At 27.8% G+C, this 23097-nt stretch overlaps 6 protein-coding genes across 9 annotated transcripts; 2 read left to right on the plus strand and 4 right to left on the minus strand.

The window, feature by feature from the left end:
- The first annotated feature begins 1254 nt into the window (after positions 1-1254).
- Positions 1255-4634, plus strand: LOC145743918 (procollagen galactosyltransferase 2-like). Its single transcript, XM_082561988.1, has 13 exons — positions 1255-1532; positions 1641-1751; positions 1915-2032; positions 2153-2287; positions 2507-2711; positions 2810-2929; positions 3021-3109; positions 3182-3288; positions 3358-3490; positions 3569-3696; positions 3858-4064; positions 4193-4278; positions 4352-4634. The coding sequence occupies exons 1-13, from the start codon at positions 1261-1263 to the stop codon at positions 4435-4437; spliced, it is 1797 nt and encodes a 598-aa protein (XP_082418114.1). The 5' UTR covers positions 1255-1260; the 3' UTR covers positions 4438-4634.
- On the minus strand, positions 4607-6078 carry LOC145743920 (solute carrier family 35 member G1-like). Of its 3 annotated transcripts, none has more exons than XM_082561993.1 (4): positions 5711-6078; positions 5575-5630; positions 4976-5229; positions 4607-4909 (listed from the first exon to the last, which is right to left on the minus strand). In XM_082561993.1, the coding sequence occupies exons 1-4, from the start codon at positions 6019-6021 to the stop codon at positions 4736-4738; spliced, it is 795 nt and encodes a 264-aa protein (XP_082418119.1). In that variant the 5' UTR covers positions 6022-6078; the 3' UTR covers positions 4607-4735. The 3 variants fall into 3 exon arrangements, with proteins under 3 accessions (XP_082418119.1, XP_082418118.1, XP_082418117.1); XM_082561992.1 differs by having other exon boundaries at positions 4976-5106; positions 5185-5630; XM_082561991.1 differs by having other exon boundaries at positions 4976-5630.
- Positions 6079-6150: 72 nt separating this feature from the next.
- On the minus strand, positions 6151-9001 carry LOC145743919 (acyl-CoA:lysophosphatidylglycerol acyltransferase 1-like). Of its 2 annotated transcripts, none has more exons than XM_082561989.1 (8): positions 8698-9001; positions 8303-8408; positions 7993-8099; positions 7794-7901; positions 7482-7660; positions 7237-7367; positions 7007-7163; positions 6151-6905 (listed from the first exon to the last, which is right to left on the minus strand). In XM_082561989.1, the coding sequence occupies exons 1-8, from the start codon at positions 8794-8796 to the stop codon at positions 6632-6634; spliced, it is 1161 nt and encodes a 386-aa protein (XP_082418115.1). In that variant the 5' UTR covers positions 8797-9001; the 3' UTR covers positions 6151-6631. The 2 variants fall into 2 exon arrangements, with proteins under 2 accessions (XP_082418115.1, XP_082418116.1); XM_082561990.1 differs by having other exon boundaries at positions 6156-6905; positions 7007-7145.
- A 916-nt stretch (positions 9002-9917) lies between these two features.
- LOC145742212 (acyl-CoA:lysophosphatidylglycerol acyltransferase 1-like) lies at positions 9918-11932 on the minus strand. The gene is made up of 8 exons (XM_082559999.1): positions 11819-11932; positions 11572-11677; positions 11357-11469; positions 11172-11279; positions 10866-11044; positions 10639-10760; positions 10433-10574; positions 9918-10161 (listed from the first exon to the last, which is right to left on the minus strand). Exons 1-8 carry the CDS (start codon positions 11930-11932, stop codon positions 9918-9920), a joined length of 1128 nt encoding a protein of 375 aa, XP_082416125.1.
- Positions 11933-14151: 2219 nt separating this feature from the next.
- Positions 14152-19919, plus strand: LOC145743670 (small G protein signaling modulator 3 homolog). Its single transcript, XM_082561702.1, has 20 exons — positions 14152-14328; positions 14852-14918; positions 14999-15105; positions 15330-15434; positions 15505-15686; positions 15816-15885; positions 15994-16189; positions 16435-16580; positions 16732-16827; positions 16961-17074; positions 17225-17279; positions 17363-17496; positions 17749-17904; positions 18090-18194; positions 18274-18332; positions 18502-18666; positions 18732-18780; positions 18877-18962; positions 19047-19230; positions 19343-19919. The coding sequence occupies exons 1-20, from the start codon at positions 14221-14223 to the stop codon at positions 19412-19414; spliced, it is 2256 nt and encodes a 751-aa protein (XP_082417828.1). The 5' UTR covers positions 14152-14220; the 3' UTR covers positions 19415-19919.
- Positions 19920-20121: 202 nt separating this feature from the next.
- On the minus strand, positions 20122-21943 carry LOC145742915 (ranBP-type and C3HC4-type zinc finger-containing protein 1-like). The gene has a single exon (XM_082560758.1). The coding sequence runs from the start codon at positions 21852-21854 to the stop codon at positions 20178-20180; it is 1677 nt and encodes a 558-aa protein (XP_082416884.1). The 5' UTR covers positions 21855-21943; the 3' UTR covers positions 20122-20177.
- Between the last annotated feature and the right edge of the window lie 1154 nt (positions 21944-23097).

Genomic DNA, 23097 nt, shown 5'->3' on the forward strand with positions numbered 1-23097 from the left:
TAACTCTTGTGTCTAATAAAAATACGTTTTAATAAAATTAATGCGTTTGGATTGAAACCTTACAAATTATCCCAAATCCAATTAAATAACCTTTATTTTGTAAAAGATAACCCGAACCAGAACAACTACTATACCCAAAAGTGTTTACTGCCCAAGAATGGTAATGTAGCATTGCTGGCGTGTGGATCCGAAATACCTTCGATGCAGGAATGTTACAGCAATAACTGTTGTTGGAATTCCAATATATCACCATTCTGTTACGTTCCAAGTTAGTTTTTTTATTAATGAGCCCGAATGTATTACCCAAAGAGTCTTTTATTATTGGCTTGTCGTATATTAAATTTAGAACCTTTATTTTATTATTTTATTTTTTTAGCCGACTAGCTTTAGTTGTTGATGTTTTGTGGTTAAATTTTCAAATTACAAAACACACACAACGGAGGATAAGGAAACGCTACCTCTACTTACAGAATTTAATTCCAGCTAAACACAAGATATTAAACTTTTTTGAAAACTTTTTATATTTTTTGTATATATATCTTTTTTTTTTTTTGTTAAATGCTGTCAAATTATTTTTTGTCTTAAACGCAAGTCGCATATATAATATTTTTTATTACAAGAAAAAAAATTATATTGAAGACATAAAAATGTATATTTCGCAAAATTGTGCCAACAACGCGTTTAGATTTCTTAAAAAATCGTTTGTTTAAATCTATAAACCAACCTAATGCCTAGTTGCTCGTTTAAGTTATTTTGAAACACTAAAAAAAGTTTTGGATGTTTGCCGACGTCCCCGTTAGAGCAGATCATTATTGCAGTTATATGGTATGGTTGGTGAGGATATACATTACGTTACGCAAACAGATGCAAACCTATTTAGTAATTTTGTAATTAGAAAAAGCAAGTTAAAGTCTATGGCATAACAGATAAATTGTAACAAAAAATTTAAAAAATAAAATAGATCAGCTGTTATAATTGCGGGTACCCTAAATTATCCTTTTAAAAAGGGTAAAGTACCTTTTCACACGTCACGTGTAATTTTATTTTAGTAATTGAGGGAAGTTTAAAATCGTTAGTCCTGTTAATCAGTTAGTTTTATAGGCATTCTTTTTAAGCTTATTTTCAATAAAATAAAATCCAATTTATTAAAAATATTTTTCGTTCTATAACAAATGTTTTATAAAAGTTTTAAAATGGCAGACAGGGCAAACAGGGATTATTTAAAATCTTTTAAATTTACAGAATTATAAAAAATACAATATGATAACAATAATATGGATTTTTATATATCTATTTTGGGCAAAGTGTAACCAGGTTCACAGTCAAGCCCATTCAACATTTGAAGAAAAATCTTTAGCTTATCAAAATGAATTGTTTCAATCTTTGGAAATGTCGGGTTTTGAACATGATTATGATTTGGAAGAACCGACCATATTTGTTGCATTATTTGTTAGAAATAAGGAGCATGCATTGCCTTATTTTTTAAATTTGTTGTATCAACAAAACTACCCGAAGAAAAGAATGTCACTTTGGTAAATTAATTGTTGATTGTATTTTGTAATGTTAAGTTACTTCTATCTTTTAAAAAAAAAAATTAGTTAAATTTGAACCAAAGTAAAACTTTTTTTAAATTTATTTAGGATAGTAACAGACCATAACAGCGACAATTCTTCTTCAGTATTAAAAAGATGGATAGAAATCGTATCGAAAGAATATCATAAAATAACCTTGGAAGAACCTGAATTTAATTGGTAATTTTGTTGTTTTTTATTTTTTTTTAATTATATATATATATACATTTAAACTCAAAAAAACATTATTTATAATCAAAATTTTATTTTAGTACACAACAGTATATTTTTTTATATAAAACACTTTGGTGGGCTCACCTTTTTAACTTGTATTGTTTTTAAGGTATTATGAGAACCAGAAATCAAATATGGATTGGACTGAGGAAAGATATTCAAGGCTACTTAAACTTCGCCAAGAAGCTTTGGATAAAGCAAGAGATAATTGGGCAGATTATATTTTGGTGAATAAAAAAATGGTTATAATTCATTCGCTATTAGTTAACTTATAATGTTTTTGTTAAAATTACTGAAACACGGCTTGGTAGGTTCTAATTAAATTAAAGAGTTTTTTTTATTTTAAGTTTACTGATGTGGACAATTTTCTTATAAATCCATATACAATTTGGCAACTGATTTCAACTGACAAACTTGTTGTTGCCCCAGCTCTTACCACATTTAGTAGTTATTCTAATTTTTGGTGTGGACAAAGTGAACAGGTAATAGTTAAAAAGTGAGGCATTGTCAAGTTTACTTAACATTCTGTTTGCATTGACAAATAAGTGTGAAAATAAAAGCTGGTTATAAGCAAATACTTTGAATAATGCAGTAAATTAATTACCTACTATCTAGGTTAAGTAAATAACAGACATTCAGAAAAGTTTTTGGAAAGTTTTACAAAAATTCATCAGAAAGTTTTACCAAAATTCTTTTTAAAGGGATATTATGTACGCACAGAGGACTATTTTCCTATCAAAAAGCGTGAAAAACTTGGTACTTTTAAAGTTCCAATGATTCATTCCACTTTTCTTATTGATTTAACAAAGAAAAAGGCAAAAAACATTTTATTTTGGCCTATTCGCAAGGAATATAACTTAGTGATTGATGACATTATTGTATTTTCTATTAATGCCAAAGCAGCAGGTAACTTTAAAAGGACATTTTACTTCCACTTTACTACATCTTTAATGTTATTAAGTTGTCACCTGTTTTTTATTTAAGACCAATTTTTAATATTACAGGCATTGATCTTTATGTAGACAATCGTTTTGTGTACGGCTTTCTTCCAGTGCCGTTACAACCACATCAAACTTTGGTTGATGATATTGAAACTTTTATTCATTTGTTAATGGAAGTGATGAGTAAGAATTGCTAAATATATACACTTGTAATATAAAGTATTAAAAGTTTGATGTTTATAGTAGCCTATAAGAATTTTTATTACTTTTAAAGCTGAACCACCAGTTGGAATTGGAATTGAAATTGAACCATTTAAATCTTTGGAAGTTGAATCAATAAAATCTAAACTAGGATTTGATGAGGTAAGTGAAAATCAACAACTTTCAGTCTATATTTTTATTTTGATTGTCACTTTAATCGATATTTTGTTTTAGATTTACATGATCAATCTAGTTAGAAGAAAAGATCGGTTTTACAGAATGAAGAGGGTGTTGGATTTGCAAGGAATTGCATTCAAGCATTTTAAGGCAATAGATAGCAAGTAAACAACCTTACCAATATAAAAACGTTTATTTAAAGATTTTTATCATAAACTTATTTATATATCCAGAAATCTAAATACAACTTACCTTAAAAAAATGGGGATTGATATGCTACCGGGTTTTATTGATCCGTATCACCCTAGAACACTGACAAGGGGTGAAATAGGCTGTTTTCTATCACATTATTTTATATGGCAAGAGGTAAGAATGCTTAGTTTAATAGATAACAAATATATACAAAAATTTTGAAACCTTAATTATAACATTTTTTTATTTTAGATGATGAAAAAAAATTATCAGCAAGTAATTGTATTGGAAGATGATGTGAGGTTTGAAAAGCATTTTAACAGACGACTTGAGATGGTAATGGATCAGGTCAATGATATTGATTTGGAGTGGGATCTTATGTATGTGTATATTAAATAATAAATTAATTGTTTTTACTTAAACTTTTTGTATTTAATATATCTTACAGATTTCAAATTATGTTTTTAAAGTTCATTTTTAGTGTAATGCAGTTGACAATATATTGCAAAATTATTTTGAAACTGATATATTTATGTTCTAGTTATATTGGCCGAAAAAGAATGCAACTTAAGGAACCGGAATTGGAGGTAGAAGGTGCAAGTTTGTTGGTGGAAGCTGACTACTCTTTCTGGACTCTAGGTTATTTATTATCACAATCAGGTGCAGCTAAACTTTTAGCTGGGAAGCCTCTAGGCAAAATGGTACCAGTTGATGAATATTTGCCCATCATGTTTAACAAACATCCAATGTAAATTTTGTTAGAGATATAATTTTTTAAAGTATGTAGTTTAGATTAAGTTATGATAACATTGATTTTTTTAATGTAATGAAAATTTATAAGATTTCAAAATAAGTTTAAAATGAAACTTTTTGTAGTCAAACTTATATGGATAGTTATCCGGTTCGAAATCTAAAAGCATTTTCAACTGAACCTCTTTTAGTTTATCCGACACATTACACAGGTGAGTTTTTTTACTATTTTTATTACCCATACCATAAACACAGATTTTTACTTGTGACTTTTTTAATATTCAGGACAAGAAAATTATTTCAGCGATACTGAAACTTCCTCAATTTGGGAGGATGTCAACAAAACCGAAACAGTGAAAACTGAACTTTAAAAATCCACTTTTTAGTTAATAATATAACAACAATGCAGTATTTTAACCCCTTTTTTACTTTTATATCCAATGTCTGAAGATTAACACTATTCTGTACTTTTGACTTTTTATTTAATAAAATGTTTAAATATCTCTCGCTTATTTTCATGACTTCTTTAAGTATTCCACTGCTTATGCATGCTTTTTTATGCAAAATAAACCGAAACAATTTTTACAAAGAATTTTTAATAATGATGACAGTGTATATTGCATAGGAGATAAACTAAATAACACATCAGGAAAACATCTATCAACTAATCTATTTAGTTTTCCACCATTTCTTTAACACTGTGATTATGCTTCCTCCTATAACAAACAAGGTTCCAAATGAGCTGGATAAAGATAATGAGTCATGGAAAATTAAAATTTGATATATATAGGCAATAACAATATCCAGTTGGCGTACAATGGAGACAGGACCAGCATTTTCGCTCTAAAAATAAAATAGGGAAAATTAGTTTTTATATTAATAGTAATACCTTTTAAGAACTTAAAATACCTGAAATGCTTTTGTCAATAAAACTTGACCACATATTCCACAAATACCAACTAAAATACCATAAATCCAAGGCACACTAGATGTTGGAAGAGGAAAACTCTTTTGAATCAACATCCACAATGAAGAAAAAGCTATTCCGAATAATGACAAATATATAATAGGAATTGTGTAATGAACTTTCGAAATTAAACGTAAGCAAATAAAACTACCAGAAGCCAACATCGATCCCAATATTGCAGATGCTGTTCCTAATACTAGATTGTAATTCATTTCATTTGAATCAATTACTTCTAAAGAATTGGTGTAGTTAAAATTTGAATGGTTGGTACTATTTACAATGAAATTCATTGACATGCTTTCGTTTTTATTATTGTTCAACAAAATGTTGATAATAAAAACTGGCTTTGTTATCAAAACCACACCTACAATAGAAATTAGTAAGGCAACAATTTCTACAAATCCACAAGGTTCCTTCAAAAAGATACATGCCAACAGTGTTGTATATATCGGTGAACTAAAAACTATTGCCGATGCATCACCAACTGGCATGTTTTGAAAAGCAAAAAAATAAAACAACATTGCTAGAGATCCACATATACCTCGCAAGGTTAGAAATACTCTTGTTTTCCATTGAAAACAGCTCCAGAAAGATAATCTAATAAATAAAAATTTGCAAAAATATAACTTACTTTGGTGCAAAAGAAATACATTTTTTAATGGTTTACTTCAACTTACCGATTTACTAGAACAATAACAAAGCAATAAATCAGCTGCACAAATGACCTTATAAAGGCAAGTTGTTGAGACTTTAAAGAATTTTTCGTAAGTTTTACAAGAGTGGATCCAGATGCGAAAAACAAGCAGGATACTGCAGCATAAATATATGCTTTGTAATAGTGACATTTTTTTCCATTACTTTCGCTAGATGAAACTATAGTAGGATCATTTTCCTGTGAACCAATTGGATCTTGAACAAAACTAATCTCTTCTGTTAATTCATTATCAGTATCTGATGTGGGTATTGCCTTATACCTAACAGCTGACATATCTAAAAATAATTAATTAATGTTTAATATAAATAATAGTCAAAAGCTTTATAACAGTTACCTGTTAAACATTTATTGAATACTGAATAGTGACTCATATGAAAAACAAAACATAAAAAATTAAATTTTTGTCAAAAAAAGAATTTACATGTAGGATCAAATGTTGATTAATTTCATTACTTAAAAATATCACATAAACATGCATAGTACATAAAATAAAATGTAGTGCAAATAATTTCAACTGTAATTACATAATTACTAAAAATAATATGTTCCTAAAAGTTTTTTGCTAATTACTAGTGATTTTTCAAATAATAACTTTTACAGACACCGTTAGTGTAATGCATAAACAAATGACACATTAATCATAAACTAGTTGTGTTATTAATTGTGCATTTAGGATGTAGTTGTATATTTAGTGTTTTTTCACAAGTATATACTTTAAAAAAGGCACGTTCTAGCACCACATGTATAGTATATAATCATAATTAAAATATTACAATTGTAATGCTTTGTGCAACTTTATACAGCACAAAAAATAACAAAATTGTGTAAGGCACTTAAAAATAATACAGACTTTTAAAATCCTAAATTGAACCAATTTTACAACTTAAAGTATATAGAGAAGTACACAGTACATTTTATATATGAGTAAATATGATGCTGCAACAAAAAAATGGGTCCCTAATAATTGTTTCCACAAATACGGGGTAATATTTTCTTTTACACCAGCATTATTATTGTCAGAGAAACAACCATTTTTATAAAAATCTTCAAGAAGTTTGTCTTTTTCAATGTAAAGGTTATGTAACCAGTTTGTTTGTGTAGTTTGCCATTTTTCCATTTGAGTGGTGTTGTCTATCATATCAGTAGCCAACCTTACACTAAAATAAACAAGATTTTTTTGTTTAAATTTATAGAATACATTTAGATTTTTTGAATAAAAAAGTAAGAAATAATTTCGTAAAATTTTAACACAACTAACCGTGTGTGAAGGTAGATATTTTTTGGACCATAATACCCTAGCATAAATTCAGGAATGCTCAAAGGCTGTTTGTAAGCAATTGTAACATCAATAATCCACTTTAAAGGTTTAGGATTTAAATTTTTTCCGTCTCTTAGGCCTAAAAAAAATTTATAACCTTCAAAAACAATAATATGTAAATTTAACATAATAATGAGCAACATTTAAAAAAAAAACATTTAATAAATTACCCATGAAATATACATCTTTTTCACAACCGTTGTTCTTCTTTAAACCCAAAGTGTCAACAATTGTTTTAAAACAACCAACTCGAGGCAGGCACACTTGTTCCAAAATGGGCAGATTATTTTTTCTGGCAAATCTTTTAAAGTAAAAAATATAAAGAACATTAGCTCCCGTAAACAACAAATTTTTGACCCAATGTCCAACTTAACATTTTTTAAATGACTTTAAATCTATTCACAAGAAAAAATACCTTTGGCTGCCTGGTAACCGTTTTCTGTAAAATCCACCTTCTGGAAATAGAATAACCCATTTATGATTTCGTGTATCAAAGTTTTGTATTAGATTTTTTTGCAACAGATCAGGTTGCTTGCTAACCACTTCATTAACGTCATGTTTTAAAAATGATTTAAATTTTTTTGCGTCAGGTGCCTGTAGCCAATTTAATTTAAACATCATTAGTTTAACTGTAACTTATACCAATAAAATAGTAATTGGAACCTATTTATTAATAATATTTTTAATTAACAAATAAGTTTTTACTGGTAACAGGAGATTGACTTACTTGCATTAAGAAAAAATCTCCATGCATCTTTGCCACTAGACCAAAATTTGAGAATTGCAAAATCCAATCCATAATCCAGTTTACTTTTGAAAACAACATATTGTTTCCCTATGGAAAATTTTTTTATTAGTTACCCTAGTTTTGAAAATTTAGAAATTTATTTAAATTAGAACTTGAATGAAATTATAAAACTACTGACGTGAAAGTGTCTCATCAAAACGCCAATATCATTTGGGCTTCGATGATTGGCCATTACTAGAGTTTCATCGTTTATACATTTTTTCCAGTCATCACCAGTCCAATAAACTAACAAAACAAACAAAAAACATTGTTACTTAAATACTAAAGTATACCAAAATATTTTATACTTCTAATGTGTTGAAACATATTCATATATATTCTAAAATAACTAAAAAATTGCAAATTTGGGTTTAAGGAATTAAATATTATATATCGGCATAAAATTAAATATTATAACAACAATTGTTTGCAAAAATTTGTATACTTACTTTTATGTCCGGCTAATTCTGGCCAAGATGCAACTATACTTAAGTAACAGTCAAACAATATTCCTTCTAACTTCCAGTAATAAGATACTGAGATACATTTTATGGGCTGCAAAAACATTTGTTTTACAAATAAATAACTTTAAATAATATTTCTTTAATACAGCATAAATAAGCCTTAAAACAGTAGACACATTAACATGTTAAGTACCACCCCTTATGTACCTATTTTACACACTTAACATAGTAAAAAAATATAAACATTCCAACATAAAGTTTTTACACTTGGTTTTCCGGCAAAATATGACATATTTGAAAACCTTAATATAATAACATGGAACTGTGCCAATTTAAAACCAAATATTATACAATTTTACATTTTTTTAAAAGATTGTTACCTGTAAAATGATATACCACCATACGTATATGGGAGGGAACACTATGTTCTGAATTATTATTTTCAAAAGCAAAATTAACGATTTAACTTTGAACTTCATGTTAAACTAGTAAAATAAACTGACACAGCAATCAAACGCCACTTTTAATAGTTTACTAGGTCGATCCTTGTTTTAATCTGCAGAATATTTGTTTATCAGTCAGTTAATTTTTTAGTAGTCAATTAGTTAAAAAAAATAATTTCGTATATGCCCATTCTATTTCTCCTATTTCTCCCACAAGTACCAGCTGACCAGTCAAGTTTTGTAAGCCCAACCCCTTTTTTAATAAAATCTAATAAAATTAATCTCAGACCTCCAACTTTAGAAAACCAATGGCATGTAATACGACACCTTGTTGTCTGGTTGGTTTTTACGGTAATATGTTTATGTTGCGTTTTTCAGAGCGTTTAACGTTTTTCAAATTTGCTAATTTAAACAATAACAAGTTTTGTGGTACTCGATTATATGAGTTTTTCATGTAAAGGGGTTGTTAACTATCCGGTTGTTGGTAATTTTTTATGCTTCCGGTACACCATATTTTTATAACTATTGATAACTTGCGGAAAAGTTTTAATATAATAGAACACAACCAGAAAAAAAACAATGCACAAACAGTAATACAATAAAAACATCATTATCATTATTGTTTTTAACAAATAACCTATTTTAGTTTTTTCTGATTATTTCTGCTAACTAAATTAAATATTGAAAGTTTGAGCAGTCGCTTAATACCACATTTAGTGCGGTAGTTTAAAAGGGAGACATTTTAAAACTGATTAATAAATCTAGGAAAAACCCTTTTTTTAAATAAAGTTCAGGTTATGTCTAATGTGTATATATTAAAGCCATAAACAGATGTATTAGCTACTGTGTTGTATATAGTTCCTGCAATTACTGTGTGCAATTAATTAACCGTATATGATTTAACTAACATAACGTTGTGATATTTACTTAATTGATGTTACTTAAATCAAAGTTTTCAATAAAACAAAATAAAATTTAAATCCAAATTGTAACGTTTAAGCATTTTCTGATATATTATGAACGAGCATGTCATTTTTAAATGTGTTATAATAATGTTATAATAAGGCGCTGTGAATATATATAAATAAAAGCAAATCGGTAACAGGCTATAAACTTGTTTAGTTTCACTAAGCTGCTTTTTACATAAACAAATTAGATTAAAAAAATATTTGAAAGAGAGCAATGTAATTCACCACTAAAAATATATGTATTCCAACATATTGCCCCCAGTTATATGGTAGTTCAATCTTTTTTGCATCAGTCTTAAACTGGCCATATTTGTAAAAATCTTTTAAAAGTTGATTTTTTTCAATAAACAGATTTTGCAACCATTTTGTAACAGTGGCTTCTTGGTCTTCCAAGTTTTTTGCTGTATCGATTATATTACTAGCTGGAATAACACTAAACACAGATATATTTGTTTTAGTTAACATATGCATGTTATATATGACTAACCTTTTTTATTGGAAAAATTATTAAGTCTAACTTAGGTTTAATTAAGGTCATTCTTGATAAATACCCTAAACGTTAAAAGTTAAAGTAAAATCTATGACCAAAAATCGTAAAACAGTGTGTAAAGCAAAATTTATATTTATTTAATAAACTAAACACAATTATTATTTAAACATGGCCTAGGCCGATTTAGATACTATTTAAACCTATTTAACATTACCGAACATAAATGTATATGTTTTTCGGGCCTGCACTCCCAGTAAAAAAGTGTACCATGTTCATCGGTCTTTTTTCTTTATAGGCAACAGTTAAGTCAACGATCCATTTTAGCCGCTGTTGAGCAGTTGTATCCTTTCTGATTCCTAAATTATAATTAATAGTAATTATTTTAATTTTTAAAAACACCACTTTAAAAAATAGGTTTACCTTGGTATGATGTTGAATTATTCTCCTGTTTTATTCCTAAAGTGTTGATAATTGTGTTAAAACAACCGATGCGAGGCAAACATACGTGTTCTAAAATTGGAAGATTGTTTTTTGCTGCATACCTTAAAACAATTAAAAATTGTAATTTTCCTTTTTTAAAGGCTTTGTTTTCGTATTTGTTTTATTGTTGTTATGTTTGTTTCAGGCAAAACTATAAGAACAAATACCGCTGACTTCCCGCTTTTCTCTTTGATAAAAACCCGCCTTCGGGAAATAAAAGAATCCATTTGCTATTTCGTTCAGAAAAGTTTTTGATTATATTTTCTTGAAGCAATCGTTGTTGCTGATTAATCACCGTCGTGAGATCATCTTTGAAAAATAAAGAAAACCTTTCTGCATCGGGTTTCTATTTTATATAAACATATTTAGTCAAAGCTTTGTTACACACATACTGATTTATTTTTACATCACATTTATTTAAAAAACTATACGTATATGTTTTGATTTAGAAATATGCAAAAAATTTAACTTACTTGTACTAAAAAAAAGTCTCCTCTTAACAAGAATATAAAACCGACATATGAAAATTTTACAATCCAATCTGCTATCCATCTTATTCGCGAACATAAATAATTATTACTCTAAAAATAGAATTAATGAATGTTTTTTTAAATTTAACACATCAGATTGTTTAGCCTGATAAATTAAATGCACGAACCTGTCCATGAAAAATTCGCATTGGTAAAACCACATCTGTCATTCCTTGGTGATTTAACAGCAGTACAGCCTCATCATGGATACACTTTTTCCAATTATCACCAAACATGTGAACTTAAAGTGTTTATTTAGTATTAATTAAATTAAAAAGTTCTAATGATTATATTTTTTTAATCACATTGGGCATTTTAGAATAGTTAAAACGCCTTTGTTTACCTCTGTGACCAGCTAAATCTAAAGAATGACCAGCTGCGCAAAGAATGGAGTCCCATAAAATTTCCAGCAACCACTGATAAGTTTTAACCGAGACAAGTCGAACAGGCTAAAATATAAGACTTGATTAACACAAATATTTTACTGAAAACTATATAGTCTAAGTTTTATAACAAATCATTTTTTGTTAAAAATTGCATGAATTTGTCAATAAAAATATAAATTTATTGCGAAATATATACTTATTTACCTGCAGTATTATATACCAAATCACATACAAAGGAACATATAAAATTGATTGAGTTATCACATGTACAAATAAAACTTTTGATTTAATGAACCAATATAACTTCTCAAATTTCATTATTGAACCTATGCTTTGAAATTCTGTAAAACATAGAGTTTATGCTTACATTTTGGTATTTAACCAGTATCTAAAGCGTAAATATACTACCCTTTATATTACTATTAATCAATTTGTTTTTAATAACTCGTTTTAGCGTCGCAGAATTATTAAGTCAGGAAGGATGCGCACCAAATTTTATTTTAAATGGCATTATATTACTATTAATTTCCACAAAATAAAAAATACCATAATTTCTTGACAAAATAAACAAAAAACTTCTGCTTTAGCGTTTTGTTTAGCCGCTTTGTAGATAAAGTAGAAAAATCAACATAATAACATTGTCAAAAACACGTTTAGTTTAATAAAGGCAACTAGATTTATTTGATAAATAAAATATGGTTCGAAATCGTTTGATTCTTTTTATAAATATAATTTATTTAGTAAGTTTATTAAATAAATTATAAATTTAAATACTAGAACAATAGAAATAAAACTAGTCCAGTCCCGCGACCCTAAAAATAAGAAAAGATAAAACTTATTAAACAAAGAAAAAATAGAGCATAACCAACGCGATAAAAATTCATTTAACCAACACAAAATTCCAATTTATGTATTAAACTTTATAATATAATTATCGAATAAATGTTCTTTGCACAATATTATGGAGATTTTATAAAATTTACCATTTGTATCATGATTTTAAATCAATAAAAATGTAACAACCAAATATTGATTTGATTTTTAATAAAAAACAAGCAATTAATATTTATTATAAACAACCAAAAATTAATTTTTATACCGTTTTTGAGTAGAAACTTTTACACACATTTAACTTAGATTTTCATATTTTACTTATACTTTCAACCAATACTTTTTACTTCAACTCAGACAGCGAAAAAGACGATATTTGACGGCGACCAGAACGCTATTAAATCATTCAAGCGTTAAACTCACTCTGATCCATTATTTTATAAATAAACCCAAAATAATTAAACGATAATTAGCTAAAGTTAAATATTTATTTTAAACAGCAACATACAAAATAATAATAATAATAGCAACAACATATTAAAATTTCAGAAAATTTAACATTTAAATTTTAATAATAAAATATATTAATTAGTAATTAGTAATAATTAAATGTCGTAAATAGGAGGTTTGCGATTCGTTGGGATAATAACAAACATACTAAAAATTTAGAACTTTTAGATTTAAAGAACAAAAGTTATCGTCTTTCAAAATTCTGACTAGAAAGAATAAAAACAATAATAACTAGATTTATTTGATAAATAAAATATGGTTCGAAATCGTTTGATTCTTTTTTATAAATATAATTTATTTAGTAGGTTTATTAATTAAATTATAAATTTAAATATGAACTTTTTTATATTTAAACCTAATTTTAACAAGCGAACACGCACTCATTGATATTGTAATATAAAAGTAAACTAAATTTAAAAGCAAAATACAGATCTTAATTTTTAGTAATCAAGTATTGAAATATAATAATAACAAAACAATTAAAACAAAAATTTTACACATTTTTTACTTATATTTTAACATTTTACTTAAATTTTCAACCATTATTTTTTACTTTAATGGACAGCGATAAGGACGATTTTTGACGGCGACCAGAACGTTATTAAATTATTCACGCGTTAAACTCACACTGATTCATTATTTTATAAAAAAACAAAAATAATGATTAAACGATATTTAGCTAGAGTTAAATCTTCATTTTAAATAGCAACATACAAAATAATAATACCAGCAACATATTAAAATTTCAGAAATTTTAATCTTTTAATTTTAATAATAAAATATATTAATTAGTAATTAGTGATAATTAAAAGTTGTAAATAAGAGGTTTGCGATTCGTTGGGATAATAACAAACATACTAAAAATTTAGAACTTTTAGTTTTAAAGAACAAAAGTTATTCGATTTCAAAATTCGGATTAGTAAGAATAAAAATAAAAATAATAATAAATATACGGACAATAACAATATGTTTCGAAATCTAAGATTTCGAACCATAATAAATACACTGACAATAACAATATGTTTCGAAATCTAAGATTTCGAACCATAATTATTATTACATTAATCTAAATATTCAAAACATATTTTAGTTTTATAAAAAATCCTTTTCTTGAAAAAGTTGGTTTATTTATTGTTTTCTACCGCACGATGACGTTAACGATCAAATAAAATCGTCTAGCTAAATGCTAATGAAAATTTTCTTACATTTGGTTTTTCGAGGTTGTAAGGTTATCTGTCTGCCTTTATTCTATACAATTTTGAATTATGGATATTTCGATTCAAAATAATTACAAGAAATTAAGGTTAGGAGAACCATTTTCAGCACTTATACCATCAATCGTTCCATCGTCAATAGTTGAACAAATACCTAAGGTAATTAATAGAAAAATTAAAATTAGTGGCATAGTCTGCTAAAAACATTTTGTTATAATATAGCCTTTATATTTTTTATTTTGTTATAATTATATTTTTTATTTTGTTATAATATAGCCTTTATATTTTTTTGCATAGTCTTATAGTTTCAATAACAGTCGGACCAAAAAATCGATAATGGTTGGACCATACTGGTATGTGGTCTAGCAGTCTGGTCAAAACGTTTCTCTAAATTGTTAAATGGCAAAAACCTGCACTATTTGTAAGAATGCACAAATACACGCATTAATCGCAAACAAAACCCTTCAATATTTTTATTTTCATGTACCTTAACAATAACTAGGCGGCTTAATGTGATTATATGATTGACAAGCTTACTTTAGAAGGTGGTGTCAACTGAATATATTTTTAATGCTATATATACCTTATTTTGAGATGGCGATTATTTTTTTTAAATATTGTTATATGTTCACATCACACAATAAGTTGTAATATGTTTCTATAATCATTTTTACGGTTACAGGTTGACAAGTCATTCTCCCAACCTGAATACAGATATGATGAGTTTGGCTTTCGAATAGATGAAGAAGGTACAATAACTCTACTTGTCATTATAAAAGACACATTTACAATGTGTAACAATTTATTTTATTAATTTGCATTTCATTAGACGAAGCTGAGCCGAACAGTAAAAAAATTTTAGGTGTACCAATTGCAGATGATAATCAGCAAAAACTTCAGTGGCAAGCTTATTTGGAATTCACCTTGAACAGTGAGGTGTGAAAAATATTAACAACTATGTTCAAGTTTATTTATTATATATTTAATAAATTGTATGTACAAAGGATTTAAGTTCTAACTTAACTTGTTTGACTATTTAATACATTTAAAATGAATTTAAGTTTAGCTATTGTTTTTTTAGTGTTTCATATAAATGCTTTTTCTAAGTATTTGTATTTATTGTATATATTTTTATGTATTACAAGACTTTGTTAAATTAGGTAGAAGATCATTTAACATGGGACAATATTGGATCATCTCTACCTAGGTCTGAGAAGTTGGAAAATTTAGTCAAAAATGGAATTCCACATAGTATGAGGGCTGAGGTAATTTTATTTTATTTTTTAAGATGCATGTTTTATATAGAGTTATGTTTATATTATGTTATCTGTCTAGATTTGGTTAAGGCTGTCTGGGGCATTACAAAAGAAAGCAAACAGCAAAATGACCTACCTGGAAATAGTTGAAGCTAGTTCCAAAAGCAACATGGCTGCTTCGAAAGCAATAGAAAAAGATCTTCTTCGTACAATTCCAAACAATGCCTGCTTTTCATGTATGGACAGTCCCGGAATTCCTATGTAAGCTAGGTTTTATTATTATATATTTCTTATTTTGATTAATTTTCTAACCTTTTGTTATTATTTTTTTTGTATAAATTCAAAGATCACTTTAACCAAAAAGAAAGTTCTAAAAAGCTGTTGTTTTAGGCTTAGAAATATTTTAAGAGGGTTGGCATGGCTTTACCCTGATAATGGTTACTGTCAAGGAACAGGAATGGTATGCTTACATAAAGTTTTTGCAAATCTTTTTTTAAAACCTTATATTATAATAACTGTGTTGCATTATAATTTTGAAAAAAAAAACATTTTAACATTTTCTTATAAGATCATTTCGCATCTGTTATTCTTCCTGGAGGAGGAAAAGGTGTTCTGGATGATGTGTGCCATCATAGAGGATCTTGTCCCCGGATCCTACTTTGGAACAAGTTTGTTTGGGGTGCATGCTGATCAGAGAGTCTTAAGACAAATTCTTGTCCAATTTTTACCAGATGTTGATAAGGTTTTACAAGAACATGATATAGGTAAAATTGCGTTTGTTTTGCATAAACTTTGCACAAATTTTTTAAACAATACTTGCCTATCTATAGCAAATTTGCAGATATTGACAAATTTTGACAAAATTATATTTTTAAAAGTAAATTATTAATTTTCAGCCAAAATCTTTTAAGTGTTAAAGAAGAACATAATTTTTATATTCAAGGCTTGATAATTTGTGAGTGTACAAATTCCTCACCCAAACTGATGCATTCTTTAATTTCTCTTTCAGAACTCTCTCTTGTAACTCTACACTGGTTTATAACTCTATACGCTGGTGTGTTGCACACTAAGGTCTTGCTTCGTGTTTGGGATCATTTTTTCTTGGATGGTTCAATTATTTTGTTTAAAGTAGCAATTGGGATGCTTAAAATGAAGGTACCAGTTTTTCTGATTAGAATTTGAATTATTAATACTTTTGAATTATTAATACTAGAAATTTATAACAGAATTGGTAAAAAAATTATGTATTTTATTTTATAGTTTTCGAACAATAATAGCTGTTAATATTATTAATATAATATTTTAGGAAGCCTTTCTTTGTTCTTCTGATAACTCTGCTGATATTTTTAACGCACTTTCTGACATTCCAAGTTTAATTGATGACGTGGACGAACTTATGATGGTAAATTTAAACAAAGAATAAATTTTTAATTTTTTTTTCCTTTTTATATAAGAAGAAAATATTGTGCTTTTGTTGTATTACATTTTGTTAGTATATTCTATGCAGTTTTCAATGTATCTAAAAAAAATTTTAGAACTCATACAAAACTGCTGGTTCTTTGAGCTCTGTTGTTCTTGACACTCACCGAACAAAACATCAAAGTTATCTTCTCTCTGAACATGGAAAAGAAATAATGGCAGAACAAAAGGTACATTTATTTATTATTAATCTTTCTATTAAATAGTCCGAAAAATTGTTGTATAATTTTTATTTTTTTAGAAAAATTTTAAAATAGAGTGTATTTTAAAAACGTTACTTATTCGAAAACAACAAATTACAAAAATGTTCTTATTAACAGCAACCTCGAAAACAAATGATTAGAAGAAAATCTTTTATTGGCAAACTTTTTTCAGGTAAAAATATCAAACATTATCTAAAATTTTTTTTTTATGTAACGAATAATTTAATCGCTTAAAATATATTTTTTTATAAACAGGTAGCACAGTTGACGAAGATTTTGAAAACTTAAAAGCAAAAAATATCAAGCAAACAGAATTGGTATCAGACTTAAAACAAGCAATTAGGAATATTATAAATCACTTTCAGAGAAGAGATCCTATTCGGGAAGAAGTATGTTGTTTTTATTGCAAAATATTGTTTAAATATCTGTTTTTTAAGTAGTACAAATGTTGTCGGTTACTGGTTTGTAAAATACCTATTCTGATACACTAAAGTTAAAAAGATAATTTAAATTGTAACTTTGTTATGGTGGTTATAAGGTTTTTACCATCACCTAATTTTATATAGCCTTCATATATATAACCTAAAACAGTGGTGTGGGTTAAAATTTTGGTGACTTAAATCTTAAGTTTTATAAAACAGGATTTGGTCCCTGACTACACTCCGGAAAGTCACATGAATGACCATGATGAATACATGAACGTCAGCAGAATGAAGCGACAACGTGCCAAAGCTTTGCTCGATTTTGAAAGGAATGATGATGATGAGTTGGGATTCAAGAAAAATGATGTTATAACGGTTTGTATTATCTTTTTTACGAATGACAGTAAACATTTTATAATATAGACATACATTTGTATATTAAATTCTAGGGGTTCAATAGTATTTGAACTGTAAAAATTTTAAAGGTTAAATTTTTATTCACTGTTGTACACATTCCCATTTATAAATTTTGTAGTTTAAATTATTTTTGTCCACCTAAGATAATAAGTATGAGAGATGAACATTGTTGGGTTGGTGAATTAAATGGTCTGCAGGGTTGGTTTCCTGCAAAGTTTGTGGAATTGTTGGATGAAAGAAGTAAAACGGTTGGTTATAAAGAAATATACATCATTAAAATTTTATTCATTCAAAAAACAAACTGTTAAACAAGTTTCTTTTTTGTAGTACAATGCAGCTGGTGATGGAAGTATAAACGAATCTATTACTGATTTAGTCCGAGGAATGTAAGTTTGTTGAGTATAACTCACCCAATAACATCAATATTCCAGCAATCCATTTTTTTACAAATAATTTCCATCTACAAATGTGGATGGTCCCTATTAAATTTTTTATAACGTCAGGAGAAAGAATCAACAATACTTCGTTGCCTCAATTTGTTAAACTTTTTTCCAGGTTATGCCCAGCTTTGGGAGCCATATTTGAACATGGTTTAAGGCGACCAATATTACTTGGTAGTTCCTGTCATTCTTGGCAATTTATTGAAGAATCTGCCATGCATGAAGTCAAAAAGGATTTCGAATCAGTGTTCTCAAGACTTGTGCTGTGCAAAACTTACAGGTGGATAACTTGCTTAACTCTTTTTTATTTTTAAATTTTATAAAGCTGTAAAATTTATTTAACAGATTGGACGAAGATGGCAAAGTGTTAACACCTGAAGAATTACTTTACAGAGTAAGTTAAGTTCATCAATGTACACTTTTTCTTATTTTAAACTTAAAATTTTGTTTATTTTTATTTTTTGAATTTATTGTTTTATATATTTTTAAGTGTATTCAAGCTGTAAACATGTCACACAACAATGCCCATGCTCAAATGGATGTTAAGTTCCGCTCATTAATTTGTCACGGACTGAAGTAAGTATTTGTTTACTATACAAAAACCAATTTTTTTAAGAAGGTTTAAGAAATTCAATCTAAACAACTTGAAATTTATTTTAGTGAACAGGTTCTCCACTTGTGGCTTGAAGTTTTGTGCACTTGCCTACCGGTTGTAAAGAAATGGTATCACCCTTGGTCATTTCTTTTATCGCCTGGTTGGGTACAAATTAAATGTGAGCTAAGAGTTCTCTCAAAATTTACTTTTTATCTTCCACCTGATTGGGAACTACCTAAGAAAAAACAGGTTGGTTGACCAAAGTTTAATTTTTACCTATTGTAACCCTGTTTAGCTTTTGCACAGCTAAATAATATTTGGTATATACTTTTTTTGATAAATGATTTAAATTTATTTCTAGTCTAAGGAATCTTTGCGTGAAGGAGTTCGTGACATGCTTGTAAAACATCACCTGTTTAGTTGGGATCTTTAGTTTGCTAATAATAAATATATGTAGTGTGTAGCCTACTGTTTATCATGATTAGAAAAAACCTGCCTTATGCAGGTATTGTTTATTCGTTTTTGCACAAACTATTTTTATTGCACATAGTTAAATACTATATACCTAAGTTATGATAGATATTTATACTGAAAAGCTATTAAAAGTAGATTTATATGCCAAAATGTAATTAGCTTATTTTACACATAACTTGTAAATTTGGAGTGCCATAAATTTTATATATCAAATTATATCACCTTTTTAGAATAGGTACTGCCCAGTTTTTAAAATATTTAAAATTGTTTTCTTTTTTATAAATGTTTTAATTGTAAATGTTGGTTACTACTGTTATCAATGCAATCGGTGCATTTTTTTTATTTTGGTACTTTTAGCTCGAAAACTTTTAATTTTTTTAAAAATTGATATGTAAATATGTATATTTTTCATTATAGTTTTGTTTAAATAATTTATTAAAAGTGCAACATTTTTTTTCTTTAAGCTTTTCGAATATTAAGTTGTGTTTATATTTGTTGTAATGGTTGCAATTTTTAGTGTTTTGTAAAGTGCAATTTGATGTTTTTTTTAGAAATATTAATAAACAAGTTGTTTAGTATAGATATAAATATGTATATATACCATGTTTTTATTTAATAAAATACAAAGAATAGCTGAATAATACTAAAATAAGCTTAGGAAAAAAATATTTCATTATTAAAAATGATATTGTATGGTTAAAAAACATGTTTATATTATTTAGCTAATGACAGTTAACACAGTCTGGGTGACATTTTTTATTGTTCACACGACATCTGCAACCTCCGCTAATGTCATTCTTCCCATTTGGCCCCCACCTCCTACCCTTTGTCACCCAACAAATCTCAAGTTTGCACATTGTACACCTTATCCAATCACAACCACTTTTTCTCAAAATAATTATGTTACATTGTGGGCAGTGCATAGCATCATCAGAAGACAACATTTGTTGCAACATGTCATTTGTTTTTCTTGCATCATCATCAGTTAATGCTCTACTGGCTAAATCTTTTTGATACTCCACACAATTCATATTTTTGTGCACTGCTTTACAGGTTAAACAATTTACTGTTTTACATGCTGGACATAGGAAGGTATTTACACCATCATCATACAGACACCAGCCGTTACAATCTGGTGTTGCACAGTGGTAACTATTTTTCATTTGCTTTTCTGCAATAGACAAGCCTTTTTTCAAATATTTCTTAAATTCTTCAGGGTTTAGTAACTCTCTAATTTCTCGCTCTTGAAGATAATATTGACATGCATAATTATCATCTACAAAAGGACATTTAACCATTGCATCTTCACTCATAATGGCATGCTGGCGAATGCAATTTTTACAAAAAGCATGCAAACATTCTTTTAGTTGAACTGCTTCCCCTGGTTTTATTGTATTTAAACAAATCGCACAATCAATTGAGTCCGGAGATAAACTTATACTCTGCCTCATTGCTGATTGGTGTTGCTCATAATTCAAAAAACGATTTTCCTCTTGTTTTTGTTGTTCGAGTTTCAAAGCTTCATCCGCCCTTTTCTCTTCATTAATTCTAGACTTTTCTGCCAATGAAGGAACATAATTTGGTGGGGGTTGGTAATCTTCTGGTCTAGATGCGGAACACATTAAGCAACCTGGTCTTGTGGGTTCATTAATAGAAGTACATTTCTCACATATCCAACCTTCTACTTTACTCTGTAATGGTTCAGGGTCATTACATTCTGATTTCATGGAAAGTAACTCATTAACAGACACGCTTAAACTTTGGTGTGAAGTAGATTCAGGCTGTTTATTGCTTATATCTGTATTCACATTTGAATTTACTGTGAAATCTGCAAGAACAATCGGATTTTCTTCTGGTTCAAATAAGTATTCTGTGTTAACATTTTCTACATAATCTGTATTTCTGATAGAATTTTTTCCAAGGTCTTCATCTGAAATTTTATCGTCAAGTAAAACCAAATGATCCTCATTTGTTGATTGTTTAGGTTTTGATACATAAACATATAATACATCACTTGCCTTCTTTATACCATAATCATGTAATGTCTTATGTTCTTTTGCAATTGCATGACCAACTATTATATTCTGGCATTCCATGGAAAAATTAAATCGTTCTTGTACAACTTCTTTCGTCGTATAAATGGTCCAAGTAGGGTAACATGAAAAACTGAAAGGCCCTCGGCTTTCCATTGCTTTTTCAATGAAAAGCTGAATGTTTATTGGAACGCCTAATGTCGGCATGTTAGTGTTTTTTAATTTTTCCAAAATTTTATGTTTCAAGGCAACCTCTCTTTTGTCTTCACTTACTTTTTTATTGGTTTTAAGTTCTGCCAACCTTGTTTTTTCGAATTTTATACATTTTATCAATAATCGATTTGTTCTTTCTGCTTCACTTTCCATTTTAAGTAATGTACAACAAAAATACCTAAATTTTAAAATGTCTATTTTGGGAAATAATTCTTAGGTTAAAGAATAGTTTTGTGGTACGAACAAACTAAATAAAAAAAAATTTCAGACGTTAAAGTTTAAACGTTAGGTTAATTTAGCAATGGTCAGATGGTAGAAAAATAACTACTAAATGACTAAATATTAGGCATGTCATAAACCTTAGGCTTTTGTTTATTTTATGTAGAAGTGTGGGACGCAAGTAAAACGCGGAGATTGTGTATGTTGCGACTATATATTACGACCAGACATCCACTTTCTTAAATAATCTTCTTAACCCCCAACAAACAGGGGTTTTTAGTGTCAGAAACTATAGATAGGTGTTCGTCCCACTAAATAAGTATATTGCGTTATGTAATAAACGTTCTAACGTAATAAGTTGACGTCAATCCGTTAGTAAAGTCACAAAAAACCCTCACTTTGTTATCCGCCCATGCATTCGAAAAAGCCATAAGTTGTATGTTTAACCAGGGAAATAACCTATATTATATAATTAGATTTTACTTTTATTTATTTATATTTGTTTGTAGAATTTAATATAATTGAAAAACATTTATCATATGGAAACCACTTTAAACGGCTTCCAACCAAAGCTTGCAGTAGTTTTGCGCGCGATTTGTTAGTTTAATAATTAACTATATTTTAAAATAAATGGGGTCAAATATGGCCGATAAAAAAAAATTAACATTTTATATGTTAAGCTGTTAATTGAAACAAATTATGCCCAATTAACCAATAAAGGTTTTAACGTTAATTTAACATCTGTTTAAACATTGGATTAACTTTAATTGAAATATTGGTGCGGTTGTATAAACGCGTTCATAGCAATAGCAGAATAAATGCGTGCGTTTTCAACACCAATGTATGAACTTTTAACTTACTTTAATTAAATTAGTATAAACGTGTGAATTCCATTAAATCTAAACCTATTTTTCATGTTACTTTATAAAGCTATTTAATACATTTACTATAACGTATACTTAAAAATTAATGTATTTCATACGATTACAAAAATATTTGAAAATTATATGATTTTAATTACTAGCAATTAAAATACAGTGTGGACATATTATATCATACAAACACGTAACACTTATTTACTAAAACAGTATCTGCATTATGTACCATAAATTATGATAAAATATGGTTTAAATAAGGTTGATGATTTACTACGTTAAGGGCTTTTTAAATACACACA

This window comes from Corella eumyota, chromosome 2, assembly GCF_963082875.1.
Source record: "Corella eumyota chromosome 2, kaCorEumy4.1, whole genome shotgun sequence".
NCBI lineage: Eukaryota > Metazoa > Chordata > Ascidiacea > Phlebobranchia > Corellidae > Corella > Corella eumyota.